Source organism: Enhydra lutris, unplaced genomic scaffold (genome assembly GCF_002288905.1).
Source record: "Enhydra lutris kenyoni isolate GAN:26980312 unplaced genomic scaffold, ASM228890v2 scaffoldscaffold39, whole genome shotgun sequence".
NCBI classification, from domain to species: domain Eukaryota; kingdom Metazoa; phylum Chordata; class Mammalia; order Carnivora; family Mustelidae; genus Enhydra; species Enhydra lutris.
Window position 1 is genome coordinate 19095709 of NW_019154123.1, and position 12510 is coordinate 19108218.

The 12510-nt window shown below is 37.6% G+C and overlaps 1 protein-coding gene across 2 annotated transcripts in view; it reads left to right on the forward strand.

The window, feature by feature from the left end:
* Nucleotides 1-12510, forward strand: part of LOC111154989 (propionyl-CoA carboxylase beta subunit) — a 104478-nt gene that overhangs the window by 81578 nt on the left and 10390 nt on the right. For both annotated transcript variants that reach the window (XM_022514962.1, XM_022514963.1), the window contains one exon: nt 6076-6199. In XM_022514962.1, coding sequence (XP_022370670.1) covers nt 6076-6199 — 124 coding nt within the window. The remainder of the gene's footprint in view (nt 1-6075; nt 6200-12510) is intronic.

Sequence of the window (12510 nt, forward strand, 5' to 3'; positions counted from 1 at the left end):
AGCAATGGAATTAGGCCAGTGAGTATGAATATTTAAAAAGTTAAAAAAGAGAGCTTTCTAGATAGCCAACCTTAGTGGTGGTCTCCTAAGTCCAGAACTCTACATATCCTCCAAGAACTGTATAGGTCAATAAGATTAACAATCAGAACTATCATTTTTATGGCTTTAATGTAGCCCAGAGGCAGGAAACTACAAACTTCAATTAACAATAAGAAAGACTCCCAATTTCTAGTTGGTCTATTTCTTGAGTTCCTACTACACGTCTCTGTGGAGAGTTGGAGTGTTGAGAAACTGCACAGAAGAAAGAGAAGGGAATTTAGGTAAAATTACTCTCAGGAAGAGGAAGTTCACTGTAAGAGAGAAAAATACTGGAAAAGAGTCCTGTTAGGTCAGCAGTAACTTCAGGGGAGGGACTTAAACATGCACCCAGGAATCAAGGAGGCAGTCATGGAAGGGCATTGCTTCTGGGGAAGACCTATTAGAAGGAAGGGAGAGGCGTTTTTGGAAATTGTGAAGTGAAGGAAAAATGAAGCGAGGTAGATTTATGTGTCTACAAGATAAAAACCACAAATATTGAGGGAGCTATTAGCCCCCTCCCTAAAATCAAGATGTGCATTAGCTAAATGGTACTTTGCCTTACTGACAGACGAGGGGGCTCTTGAACTGGGAGTCATGTTTGCCATCCCACTGTCAACTCTGTGAACAAAATGCACAGATACAAATAGTTCATATAAAGCTTATTAAAATAAAAAGAATAAAAAACTTCAATTGAGAAAACACCCTTTGCTGTAAAGTTAATCATGAAGTAGATGATCATACTGCAGTCTGAGTTCAGTAGCTTCAAGTAAGTATTTGAGGTTATGAAAACCAGAAACTTAGAAACTCATGACAAAATGGACATGAAATAGATGCTGATTGAATTAAAATGGATGGGGGCACCAGAATTATTTATCAGACATGAAGATAGAAAGTGTTTTAGGGAGAATTCACTTGAATGAACTTAATAAGGAACACTGAAGGAAAGTGGGAAAAACCAAGAAATTGAAGATAAGAAGGTAAAAAAGTGATTTAAGTAGATGATAAGCAAAGAGTGAATATAGATGTGATTGGAGTGACTAAGGAAGAAAACCAAGACCTGAATTAATGTTTTTAAAACTGTGTTCTAAGAAAACCTATATAAAATAAGACCTAGAGCTACCTAATGAAAAAGCCCACTGAGCACCTGGGAAAATTAACCTTGAGTAAAACTTGAGTAAAAATCCAAGTGTGAGTATTAGATTTTTAAAATAAAAAATCTTCAGGACTTGGAGGCAGAAATTTCCTATACATTACAAAGAGGAGAGACTGAGTAGCATCAGACTTCTCAAAAGCAACACCTAAAACAAGGCAACAATGGAAAAGTACTTTCAGGAGACTTGAGGAGAGATTATGAGACTAAGGATTTTATATCTCGCCAAGCTGATGTTCATATATTAAGACTACAGAAAACCAGTTTTAACTATGTAAGAACTGAGGGAATACTGTGTCCCCAGGCTTTCCTTGAGGAATCTTCTAGCAGATGAGCGTCATCCAAGCAAGAGATTTCCAAGGAGAAATTTTGATGAAAGGATTAATGGTGCTTATTTAATTATAAGTCTAAGACTAAAGCAGGGCTGGAAATGAGGGTGGGAGACAATGTATAAATGCTATGTTTTAGTTGCAGAAAAAATGCAGCTGAAAAAATGGGAGGAGAAGGAAGAAGAAAGAGTATAGCAGACTAAGTTCACTGATTATTGTGAATCAACAGATACTGTTACAAATAGGCAACCCAGTTAATAAAACAGTAAATAATAAACAGATGAAGGATTATAAAATAGGTATAATTACAAAAGTACCCACTAGATAAAAAATATAAACTTTGTAAATAACAGTATAAATACACAAACAGCAAATATAACATGGTTCATAGAGAGTAATTATAGAGAGTAAAAATCAAATCTTTTATGTGAATATGAATGGCTTAGCTTATTAAACTTACTTACTTTATTAAAAGAAAAAACCAAGACCAGCTATATGTGGTATATAGGAGACACTTAAAATGATTTTAAAAAGTTAAAAATAAGGGATGGGCAAGAGGTATACCAGAGAACAGAAACAACACAGCAGCATTTGTGATCCTAATATTGGATGAGGTAAAATTCAAGCTTTAAATATGACAAGGAAAGACGTTTTTACATGCTAAAAGCTATGATTCATAATGGTGATATAAAAAAATCTATGTCCCAAATGATAAAACCATGGACTTTATAAAGCAGAAACTATGGGAAAATCCAAGGAGCCATAGGTAGAAACAAATACTTGCCTTAAACGTGATTAATACAATACAATACAAACCCCATTCTGCATAGCAAAAATCTATAAAGAAAGTCAAAAGACAAATAACAAAGTGGGAGGGAGCATTTGCAATGTAGGTCCCAAATAAAAGACAAATATCCCAGGGCGCCTGGGGGGTTCAGTCAGTTAATCTCCCTCTCCCCATCCCCTCCCTGTTCCCCCTGTTCATGCTATCTTTCTCTCTCTATCTCTTTCTCTCAAATAAATCTTCAAAAAAAAAAAAAAAGACTAATATCCTTAATATGTTAAAAAAAAGTCTTAAAAATTGAGGAAATAAGACAGAAATTGATAGAGAAACGGGAAACCATGGATAGCTCACAAAAATATATATAAAATGGACCTTAAACATATGGAACGATTTTCAACTTGACTCATGTTGAAAATGCAAATAAAAGGGCGCCTGGGTGGCTCAGTGGGTTAAAGCCTCTGCCTTCGGCTCAGGTCATGATCCCAGGGTCCTGGGATCGAGCCCTGCATCGGGCTCTCTGCTCAGCGGGGAGCCTGCTTCCCCCTCTCTCTCTGCCTGCCTCTCTGCCTGTCAAATAAATAAACATCTTAAAAAAAAAAAAAAGAAAATGCAAATAAAAATTACACTGAGTCATCATTTCTCATCTGTCAGTTTGGCAAAAAATAAACAACTTGAAAACATTTTCTGTTGGTAAGTCTGGCAGAGCAGACTCTCATAAATTGCTGGGAGAGGTATATGATAATTTCTAAGACTAAGTGGGTATTATTTACATGTGAACCCAGAAAACAGACAAGGAAAGCGTTGAGTGCAAAGGGAGAGGGAGTGGTGAGTGAGAGTCAAAGGTGCTCCCACACCCACCCTGCCCTTGACAGGAGACTTGGTCAGGTTCGGGGAAGAACTCACTAACTCTTCAGATTCAGCTGGGAACAAGGAGACCACGCCAGCCACTGAGGGAAGGAAGGTAGCATGGGGGCCTTCATAAAAGGTGCTGACAGTCCTGAGAAGACATTTGAGGACAGTGAGGCAACCCAGCCATCGGTGTCAGGAATGGAATACCACCCCTAGAAGATATTTACACTGAAGATACACTTCTCATCATCCAAAATTATAGACATACAAGGTTACTACTGTTGTGTTATTTGCAATTGGAAAATAATGTAGGCAACTTGAATTTAAAATAATGTAAGCAACACATGGGAGATTAGTTGAGTAAACTTTGGTACATGCACACAGTAGAGTACCAGGCAGGAAGAAGAGCAAGCGTGATCTCTGTGAACTGATAGGAAGTGATTCTTGGGATATATATTTTTTCTTTTTTTAAAAGATTTTATTTATTTGACAGACAGAGATCACAAGTAGGCAGAGAGGCAGGCAGAGAGAGAGAGAGGGGGAAGCAGGCTCCCTGCCGAGCAGAGAGCCCGACGCGGGGCTCGATCCCAGAACCCTGGGATCATGACCTGAGCCGAAGGCAGAGGCTTCAACCCACTGAGCCACCCAGGCGCCCCTTGGGATATATTTTTAAGTGAAGAAACCCGAGGTGCTAAAGAGTATCTGTAGTAGGTTACTTTCCTTCTTAAACAGAAGAGGGAACTAAAAAGGTATACATGTATCTACTCATTTCTGTAATATATGCATGAGAGATAAATCAGAAAATGAGATTAATGATAGGGTGGGTAGAATTAGGGTGGAAGGGATGGGGAGTGATGTTAACTTATGTTAATGTTTACAAATTAAAAAAAAAATCAAGACTGAGGGAAAACCTTTCAGATGAAATAAAAACAAATGGAACCTGTGTTTCAAATGAGTAACTTTTGAACACAGTATTTTGACTATCTACCTTTAGTCCAGTGACAAATAGTTGTAATGCAATACTGAATTTTTTTTTTTTTAGTCATATGGGGTAGCATTTCTGAAACCAGTTTCTCTGTATTTGAGGATTAAATAAGTCCATTTTGAGGATAATGGGAGTCCAGGGTTTACTGTAAGAGAAAGGAGTTCTGAATATGGTAAGGGGTAAATTAGAGTGAGTCCTGTGGTTGAATTGGATGAGAATTGGAGCTATGAGTATGAACTCAGTGTTTTCATACTACTTTTAGCAATGTGTGTGTGTATGTGTGTGTGTGTGTGTATGTGTGTATGTATGTGTGTATCTGTGGATTTCCTAGCTCTGCCCTCTAGGACAGCTTTTTAGAAGCGGTCTTATCCCTCAACTCCCAATCCCAAAGGGATCTGAATCCTTTGGAGAGATGGCTGATTCTGGGTTTGGGCCAAGAAAAAGTACAAGATGAACCTGAAAGGAAGGCAATTCCAGAATGTAACATTGCTCAATGAGTGATGGAGAGACATCAGAGTGGCACAGGAACCCTCTTGAATGAGCTCTCTCTGGCAACTATGGAGCAATTTAAACATAAAACAAGAATTCCTAAGTTCATACTTATGGATGATGTAAATAAATGGGAAAGACAGAGACCTTTTTGATAATAGAATGCCAGCTAATAAATGGGGTGAGGGAAATCCCCATTAGACAGCTACCGTGGCAATAATTGTGTCAGGGAAGAGTCATGAGTGCTAAAGCTAGTGGGTGAAAGTGTGATGAAAAATAGGATTTTTACATTTCTAAGAATTTCCCCACAGTGTACTTATTAAAAATGGAAAAGTAAGAAATTTGCAGGAGAGAGGCCTGCATATGTTACCACCTTTAATGGCCAAATCGACGTTATGCTCCTCCCCTCCTTTAAAGTAGGCTCCACACCCAGCGTGGAACCCAATACCAGGCTTGAACCCATGATCCTAAGATCAAGACCTAAGCTGTGATCAGGAATCGGACACAAAACTGACTGAGCCACCCAGGTGCCCCATTATGTGCCTTTTGATGTGATTTACTGAGAGGGTCACTTCTGTGATACTCTGGAAAAATGCTCACCCTGAAATTAAATATGAAGAAATATTAAGCCCAAATTGAAGACAAATAACCAAATGACCAATCTGTGATCTTCAAAGATGTCATGATCATAAAGAAAAGGACTGAGTGGGGGATATTAAAGGAGGCTAAAAGAAGGGACTGGTGCTCTTCCATTAGATTCTAGGACCAGATTTTTGTTGCTATAAAGAGTGTTATTGGAATAACTGGCAAAATATGAACAAGGGTTTATAATAGTAGTATTAGTTTCCTGATTTTGACAGTCTCACTGCAGTTATATGAGAATGTCCTTGTTCTTAGGAGATACATACTGAGGTACTTAGAGGTAAAGCGGCATCATGTCTGTAGCTTACTCTCAAAAAGTTCAGGAGAAAAATTGTGAGTATAAATGTACATATGTAAAGAGAAGAAAAAATATATATGAATAGATAGGAGAGAGAGGAGATGTGGGTGGGGACAGAGAGGGAAAAAGAAAACGTCTGTGGTAAAATGTTAAATGGATTATCTAGGTGAGGGATATATACTTTTTTTTTTCTAACTGTTCCAGAAATTTTTATGTAAGTTTAAAATGATTTCAAAGTAAGGTTAAAAGAGTAAAATAATGCCAGATTCAAATGGAACCTTTAAAAATAGAACACTGGTTTATCCTCTCCAGCAGGGTAGAGGTGCTGCCCTCCCTGCATGCTTACAGACCCTGTGGTGGGTGGGGGCTCTCCAGCTTTGTCATTCTGTAATGTAAATGCCCGTCATTTTGTAATGTAGTTGTATCTGGTTCTTTATCATTTTGAGCTCAGGTGTAAATTTATCCCTACAGGTTGTTGATGAGCGAGAATTTTTTGAGATCATGCCCTATTATGCCAAGAACATTGTTGTTGGTTTTGCAAGAATGAACGGGAGGACCGTTGGAATTGTTGGCAACCAACCTAAGGTGGCTTCAGGTAGGCGGGAGAGGCTCTTACACACCTCGGGTGGCAGCTGGGGGCCAGGGCTGCCTGGGCTGCCTGGGCTCACAGTGTCTGCCTTCTGGCCTTCTCTTCAGGTGAGCCCTCCATGGCCAGAGAAGAAACTCAGATGTTGCTGTAATAGCTCTTTTCTCTTTTAATGTTCATATCCCAGAATGGTTCTTTCATTCTTTAATTTTTTAAGGGTTTATAGGTAAGTTTCTTTTTTTGAGTCAAGAGGGTCTTTATTTTTTCAGAGGTCTGCTTTCTGTTTCCCCCTAGTTAGATTTCTGTCTCACCCACTGAATTATGAGCTCCATGAGGGTGGGGTGTTGGTGTCCTTGCCATCATTTTATTTCCGGTGTCTTCAGTGGTGCCTGGTACACAGTTGGAGACTCGTCCATGGCTGTGCTCTGGGTACAGTTGGTGGAAGTGTGACATGGGGACTGTAGACACTGCTTATCTCCTGTTTTCCTTCTTAGGTTTGTTTTTAATCCCTGTGTAGGAGAAATATGCCCTCCCTTATTGACCCAGCTTCATCTTTTATTTCTGGTTTTTTTTTTAACAATATTTTTTATCATGGTAATATATATATAAATAATCTAAAGGTTGCTTTTTTTTTTTTTTTAAGAATTTATTTGTTTATTTGACAGAGAGATCACAAGTAGGCAAAGAGGCAGGCAGAGAGAGAGAGAGAGGAAGCAGGCTCCCCACCAAGCAGAGAGCCTGATGTGGGACTCAATCCCAGGACCCTGAGATCATAACCCGAGCCGAAGGCAGGGGCTTAACCCACTGAGCCACCCAGGCGCCCAAAGGTTGATGTTTTAACCATTATTTTAAGGGTATAATGTAGTGGCATTAATTACATTCACACTGTGTGCAGCTGTAACCATTATCTTCCAGAAATTTTTCAAGTAGAAAGAGACTCCTTTCCACCTTACCCCCCCAGAACTTGATAATCTAAATCTGCTCTCTGTGAATCTACCCATTCTAGATATCCCGTGTAAGAGGAATCACATAGTAGTTGTCTTTTTGTGTCTAATTTATTTTATTTAGCATAATGTTTTCAAGTTCCATCAACATGGTAGCATGTATCAGAACTTTATTTTAACTTTTCATGGCTAAGTAATATTCCATAGCATGTGTATACCACATTTTGTTTAATCATTCATCTGTGATGGACACTTGGATTGTTTCCAACTTTTGGCTATCGTGAATAACACTACAATAAACATCAGTATGCAAATATCTATTTGAATCCCTGTTTTCAGTTCCTTTGAGAATACACCTATGAGTGGCATTAGTCATATGGTAATTTTATGTTTACTTTGAGGAAACATTATACTGTTTTCCACAGTGGCTGCACAGTTTTACATTCTCACTAGCAAAGCAGGGGGTTCCAGTTACATCACACTGTCTCCAGCACTTTTAATTTTCTGGTGTGTTTTGATAATAGCTATCCTAATGAGTGGTTTTCATTTTAAATTTCCCTAATGATTAGTGACGTTGAGCATCTTTGCATGTGCTTATTGGCCATTTGTATGTCTTCTTTGGAGAAATATCTATTCGATTCCTTTGTGCATTTTTAATTATTTATTTTTGTTGTTGAGTTGTTGGAATGCTTTATATTTTGGATATTAAACCCTTATCAGCTATATGATTTGCAGTATTTCCTCCCATTCTGTAGGTTGTCTTTTCACTTTCTTGATAATGTCATTTGGTGCACAAAATTTTTAAAATTTGATGAAGTCCAATATATCTTTGTTGTTTGTGCTTGGCAGAGTACCTGTTGACAAGTCCAATGTCATGAAACTTTCTCCCTAAGTTTTCTTTTAGGAATTTTATGTTCTTAGCTTTTACATTTAGGTTTGATCAATTTTGAGTAAATTTTCACATATGATGTGAGTTAAGGGTCCAACTTTATTCTTTTGCACATAGAAATCCAGTTACCTAAACACCCATTTGTTGAATAGATAGTTCCTTCCCAATTGAATAACTTGGTATCCTTGTCAAAAATCAATGAGCTGGGGGCGCCTGGGTGGCTCAGTGGGTTAAGCCTCTGCCTTCGGCTCAGGTCATGGTCTCAGGGTCCTGGGATTGAGCCCCACATCGGGCTCTCTGCTCAGCAGGGAGCCTGCTTCCCCCTCTCTCTTTCTGCCTGCCTCTCTGTCTACTTGTGATCTCCCTCTCTCTGTAAAATAAATCAATGAGCTGTAGATGTACGTTTTTTTTCCTGGACTCTTAATACTATTTAATTGGTCTAATTAGGTTTATCCACATGCTGGTTTTCATTACCGTAGTTTTATGTACTAAGTTTTGAATTGAGAAGTGTGAATCGTCTCATGTTTTTTTTTTTTTAAAGTTGGTTTGGGGGGTGCCTGGATGGCTCAGTGGGTTAAGCCTCTCTGCCTTCAGCTCAGGTCATGGTCCCAGGGTCCTGGGATCAAGTCCCGCATCGGGCTCTCTGCTCAGCAGGGAGCCTGTTTCCCCTCCTCTCTCTGCCTGCCTCCCTGCCTACTTGTGATTTCTATCAAATAAATAAATAAAAATCTTAAAAAAAAAAGATTGGTTTTGCTTTTTGGGTCCTTGCAATTCCATATGAATTTGAGAATTGGCTTTTCCATTTTTGCAAAAAAGCATGTTGGAATTTTGATAAGTTTTGCATTGAATCTGAGATCACTTTAGGTGGTATTAACATCTTAATGTTTCGACCTGTGAGCATAGGGTGTCTTTCCATTTATTTTGGTCTTTTATTTATTTAAGTAATATTTTGTAGTTTTTAGTGTACAAGTCTTTCACCTCTTGGTTAAACCTACTCTTACAAGTTTTATTCTTTTAGATACCATTATAAATGGAATTACTTTTTTGATTTCCTTTTTGGATTGTTTGTTGTTAGTGTATAGAAAGACAACTACACAACTGATTTTTGTTTGTTGGTCCTGCAACCTGCAACTTTGCAGAGTTTATTAGCTTTACTAGCCTTCTTGTGGATTCTCTGGGATATTATATGGGATCATATTTTTTGCAAAAAAGATATTTTTACGTTCTCTCCAATTTGGTTACTTTTTATTATTTTTATCTTGTCTAGTTGTTCTGGTTAGAATATCCAGCACACTGTTGAATAGCATTGGTGAAAGCAGGCATCCTTATTTTGGTCCTGATCTTAGGGGGTGAACTTTGTCTTTCACTATTGAATATGTTAGGTATGGAATTTTCATAAATGCCCTTCATCGTGGTGAGAAAATTTCCTTCTGTTCCTGGTTTTCTAAATCTTTTTTTTTTTTTTTTTTTTTTTTTAAATCTTGAAGGGTTGCTAGATTTTGTCAGATTCCTTTTCTGCAACATTTGAAATGATCGTGTAGTTTTTGTCCTTCATTGATATTTTGTATGTTGAACCACTCTGCATTATTACAGTACATCCAACTTGGTCATGGTGTATAATCCTTTTTATAGAATAAATTTTATTTTTTGGAGCTCTTTAGTTTCACAGCAAAATTAAGTGAAAACTACAGAGTTACCATATACAATCTGCTATCACACATGCACAGCTTACTTCACTATCAATATCCTGAACCAGAGTGGTGCATTTGTTACAACTGATGAATGTACATTGACACACCAGGAGTTTCTGTTCTGCATCCTCACCAGGATTTGATCTTGTCAGTCAGCGTTCTGGATTTTGGCCATTCTCATAGTTGTACAGTGGTTTCTCATTTTGATTTGCACATTTCCCTGATGACATGATGTGGAGTATCTTATCATGTCCTTATTTGCCCTATGTATATTTTTGTTTCCTTTGGTGAGGTGTCCAGATCTTTAGCCGCCCCCCCCTTTAAATCTTTAGCTCATTTTTTTAATCAGATTTTCTTATTGTTGAGGTTTTTTTTTTTTAAAGATTTTATTTATTTATTTGACAGACAGAGATCACAAGTAGGCAGAGAAGCAGGCAGAGAGAGAGGAGGAAGCAGGCTCCCCGCTGAGCAGAGAGCCTGACGCGGGGCTCGATCCCAGGACCCTGGGATCACGACCTGAGCCGAAAGCAGAGGCTTTAACCCACTGAGCCACCCAGGCGCCCCACTTATTGTTGAGTTTTAAGAGCTTTTTGTATACATTAGATAGCACTTCCTTTATCACATGTATATTTTGCAAATATTTTCTCCCAGACTGTTACCTTCTCATTTCTCTAGACAGCATCATTTGCAGAGCAGAAATTTTAAATTGTAATGAGGTCAGCTTATTAATGATTTTTTCCTAGATGATGCCTTTGGTAGTGTCTCTGGGAAGATACCACCATACCCAAAGTTATTTGTTTTTCTCCTATGTTATGTTCTAGGTGTTTTCAAGTTTTGTGTTTTGCATTTAGGTCTCTGGATCCATTTTTGAGTTAATTTTCATGAAAAGTTTAAGGTTTGTGTCTAGATTAACTTTTTTGCTTATGGCTTTCCAGTTGTTCCAGCACTATTTGATGAAAAGATGGTCTTTCTTCCATTATATTGCCTTTGTTTTATTTATTTATTTATTTATTTATTTATTTATTTATTTATTATCAAAGATCAGTTTGTTATATTTATGTGGGTCTATTTCTGGTTTCTCTGTTCTGTTCCACTGATGTATTTGTTTTTTCTTTCACCACTACTACATGTCTTGATTACTGTAGCTTTACAGTAAGTCTTGCAGTTAGGTATTATCAGTCGTTCAACTTCATTTTGTCTTTCTTTTTTTTTTTTTTTTTTTTTTTTAAATTTTTTTTTTTTTTTTTTGACAGAGAGGCAGGCAGAGAGAGAGAGAGGGAAGCAGGCTCCCTGCTGAGCAGAGAGCCCGATGCGGGACTCGATCCCAGGACCCTGAGATCATGACCTGAGCTGAAGGCAGCGGCTTAACCCACTGAACCACCCAGGCGCCCTCATTTTGTCTTTCAATATTGTGTTGGCTGTTCTGGGGTTTTTGCCCCTCAATATATTCTTTAGATAAGTCTGTCAATAATCCACAAAATAACTTGTTGGGATTTTGATTGTAATAGTGTTAAATCTAGAGAGCAAGTTGGAAATACCTGACTTCTTGATAAGATTGAGTCTTCCTATCCATAAACAGGGAATATGTTTCCATTTATTTAATTCTTCCATTTTGTTCATCAGAGTTGTGTAGTTTTCCTCATATAGATCTTAAAATATGTTTTGTTAGATTTCTGCCTATGTGTTTCTTTTTTGGGTAATGTAAATAGTATTGTGTTCTTAGTTTCATATTCACTATTGGTATATGGGAAAGTGATTAACTTTTGTGTATTAACTTTGTATCCTGCAAACTTGTTATAACTGCTTATTAGTTTGAGCAGTGTTTTTGCCAATTCTTTAGGATTTTCTACATAGATTATGTTATCTGTGAACAAAGACAGTTTGATTTCTTCCTTCCCAGTCTGTGTACCTTTTGTGTATTTTCTTGTTTTATTGGATTAGCTAGGACTTGCAGTACAGTTTTGAAAAGTAGTGGTGAGAGGGGACATTTTTGCCTTGTACCTGATCTTAGTAGGAAAGCTTCTAGTTTTTCACCATTATGTATAATGTTAGCTGTACATTTTTTTGTTAGATGTTCTTTATCAAGTTGAGAAGTTGCCCTTTTATTCCTAGTATTGCTTTTTCTGTATCTACTGATGGGTTCATGTGATTTTTCTTCTTTAGCCTGTTGATGCAATGGATTACATGAATTGATTTTCAAACATTGAATCTGCCTACCTGTGATAAATCCTAGTTGGAAGTGGTATATAATTATTTTTATAACATTGCCAGATTTGATTTGCTAATATTTTGTTGAGGATTCTTATGTCTGTGTTAATGAGAGACATTGGTCTGAGTTTTCTTGTAATGTCTTTGTCTGGTTTTAGTAATAGCATAATGCTGGCCTCATAGAATAATTTAGGAAATATTCCCTCTGATTCTTTCTCGGAGAGATTTTAGAGAATTGGTATAATTTCTTAAATGTTTTGTAGAGTTCACCAGTAAAACTTTCTGGGCTCTGTCTGTTTTTTAAATCACATAAGAAATAAAAAATGGTAGGGGGCACCTGGGTGGCTCAGTGGGTTGAGCCTCTGCCTTCAGCTTAGGTCATGATCCCAAGGTCCTGGGATTGAGCCCCACATTGGGCTCTCTGCTCAGCAAGGAGCCTGCTTCCTCCTCTCTCTGTCTCTGCCTGCCTCTCTGCCTACCTGTGATCTCTATCTGTCAAATAAATAAATAAATGAAATCTTTAAAAAAAATGATATTACAAAAAATGGTATTTCCCCATGTAGTTGCCTTTCCTAGAGATCTTTTTTT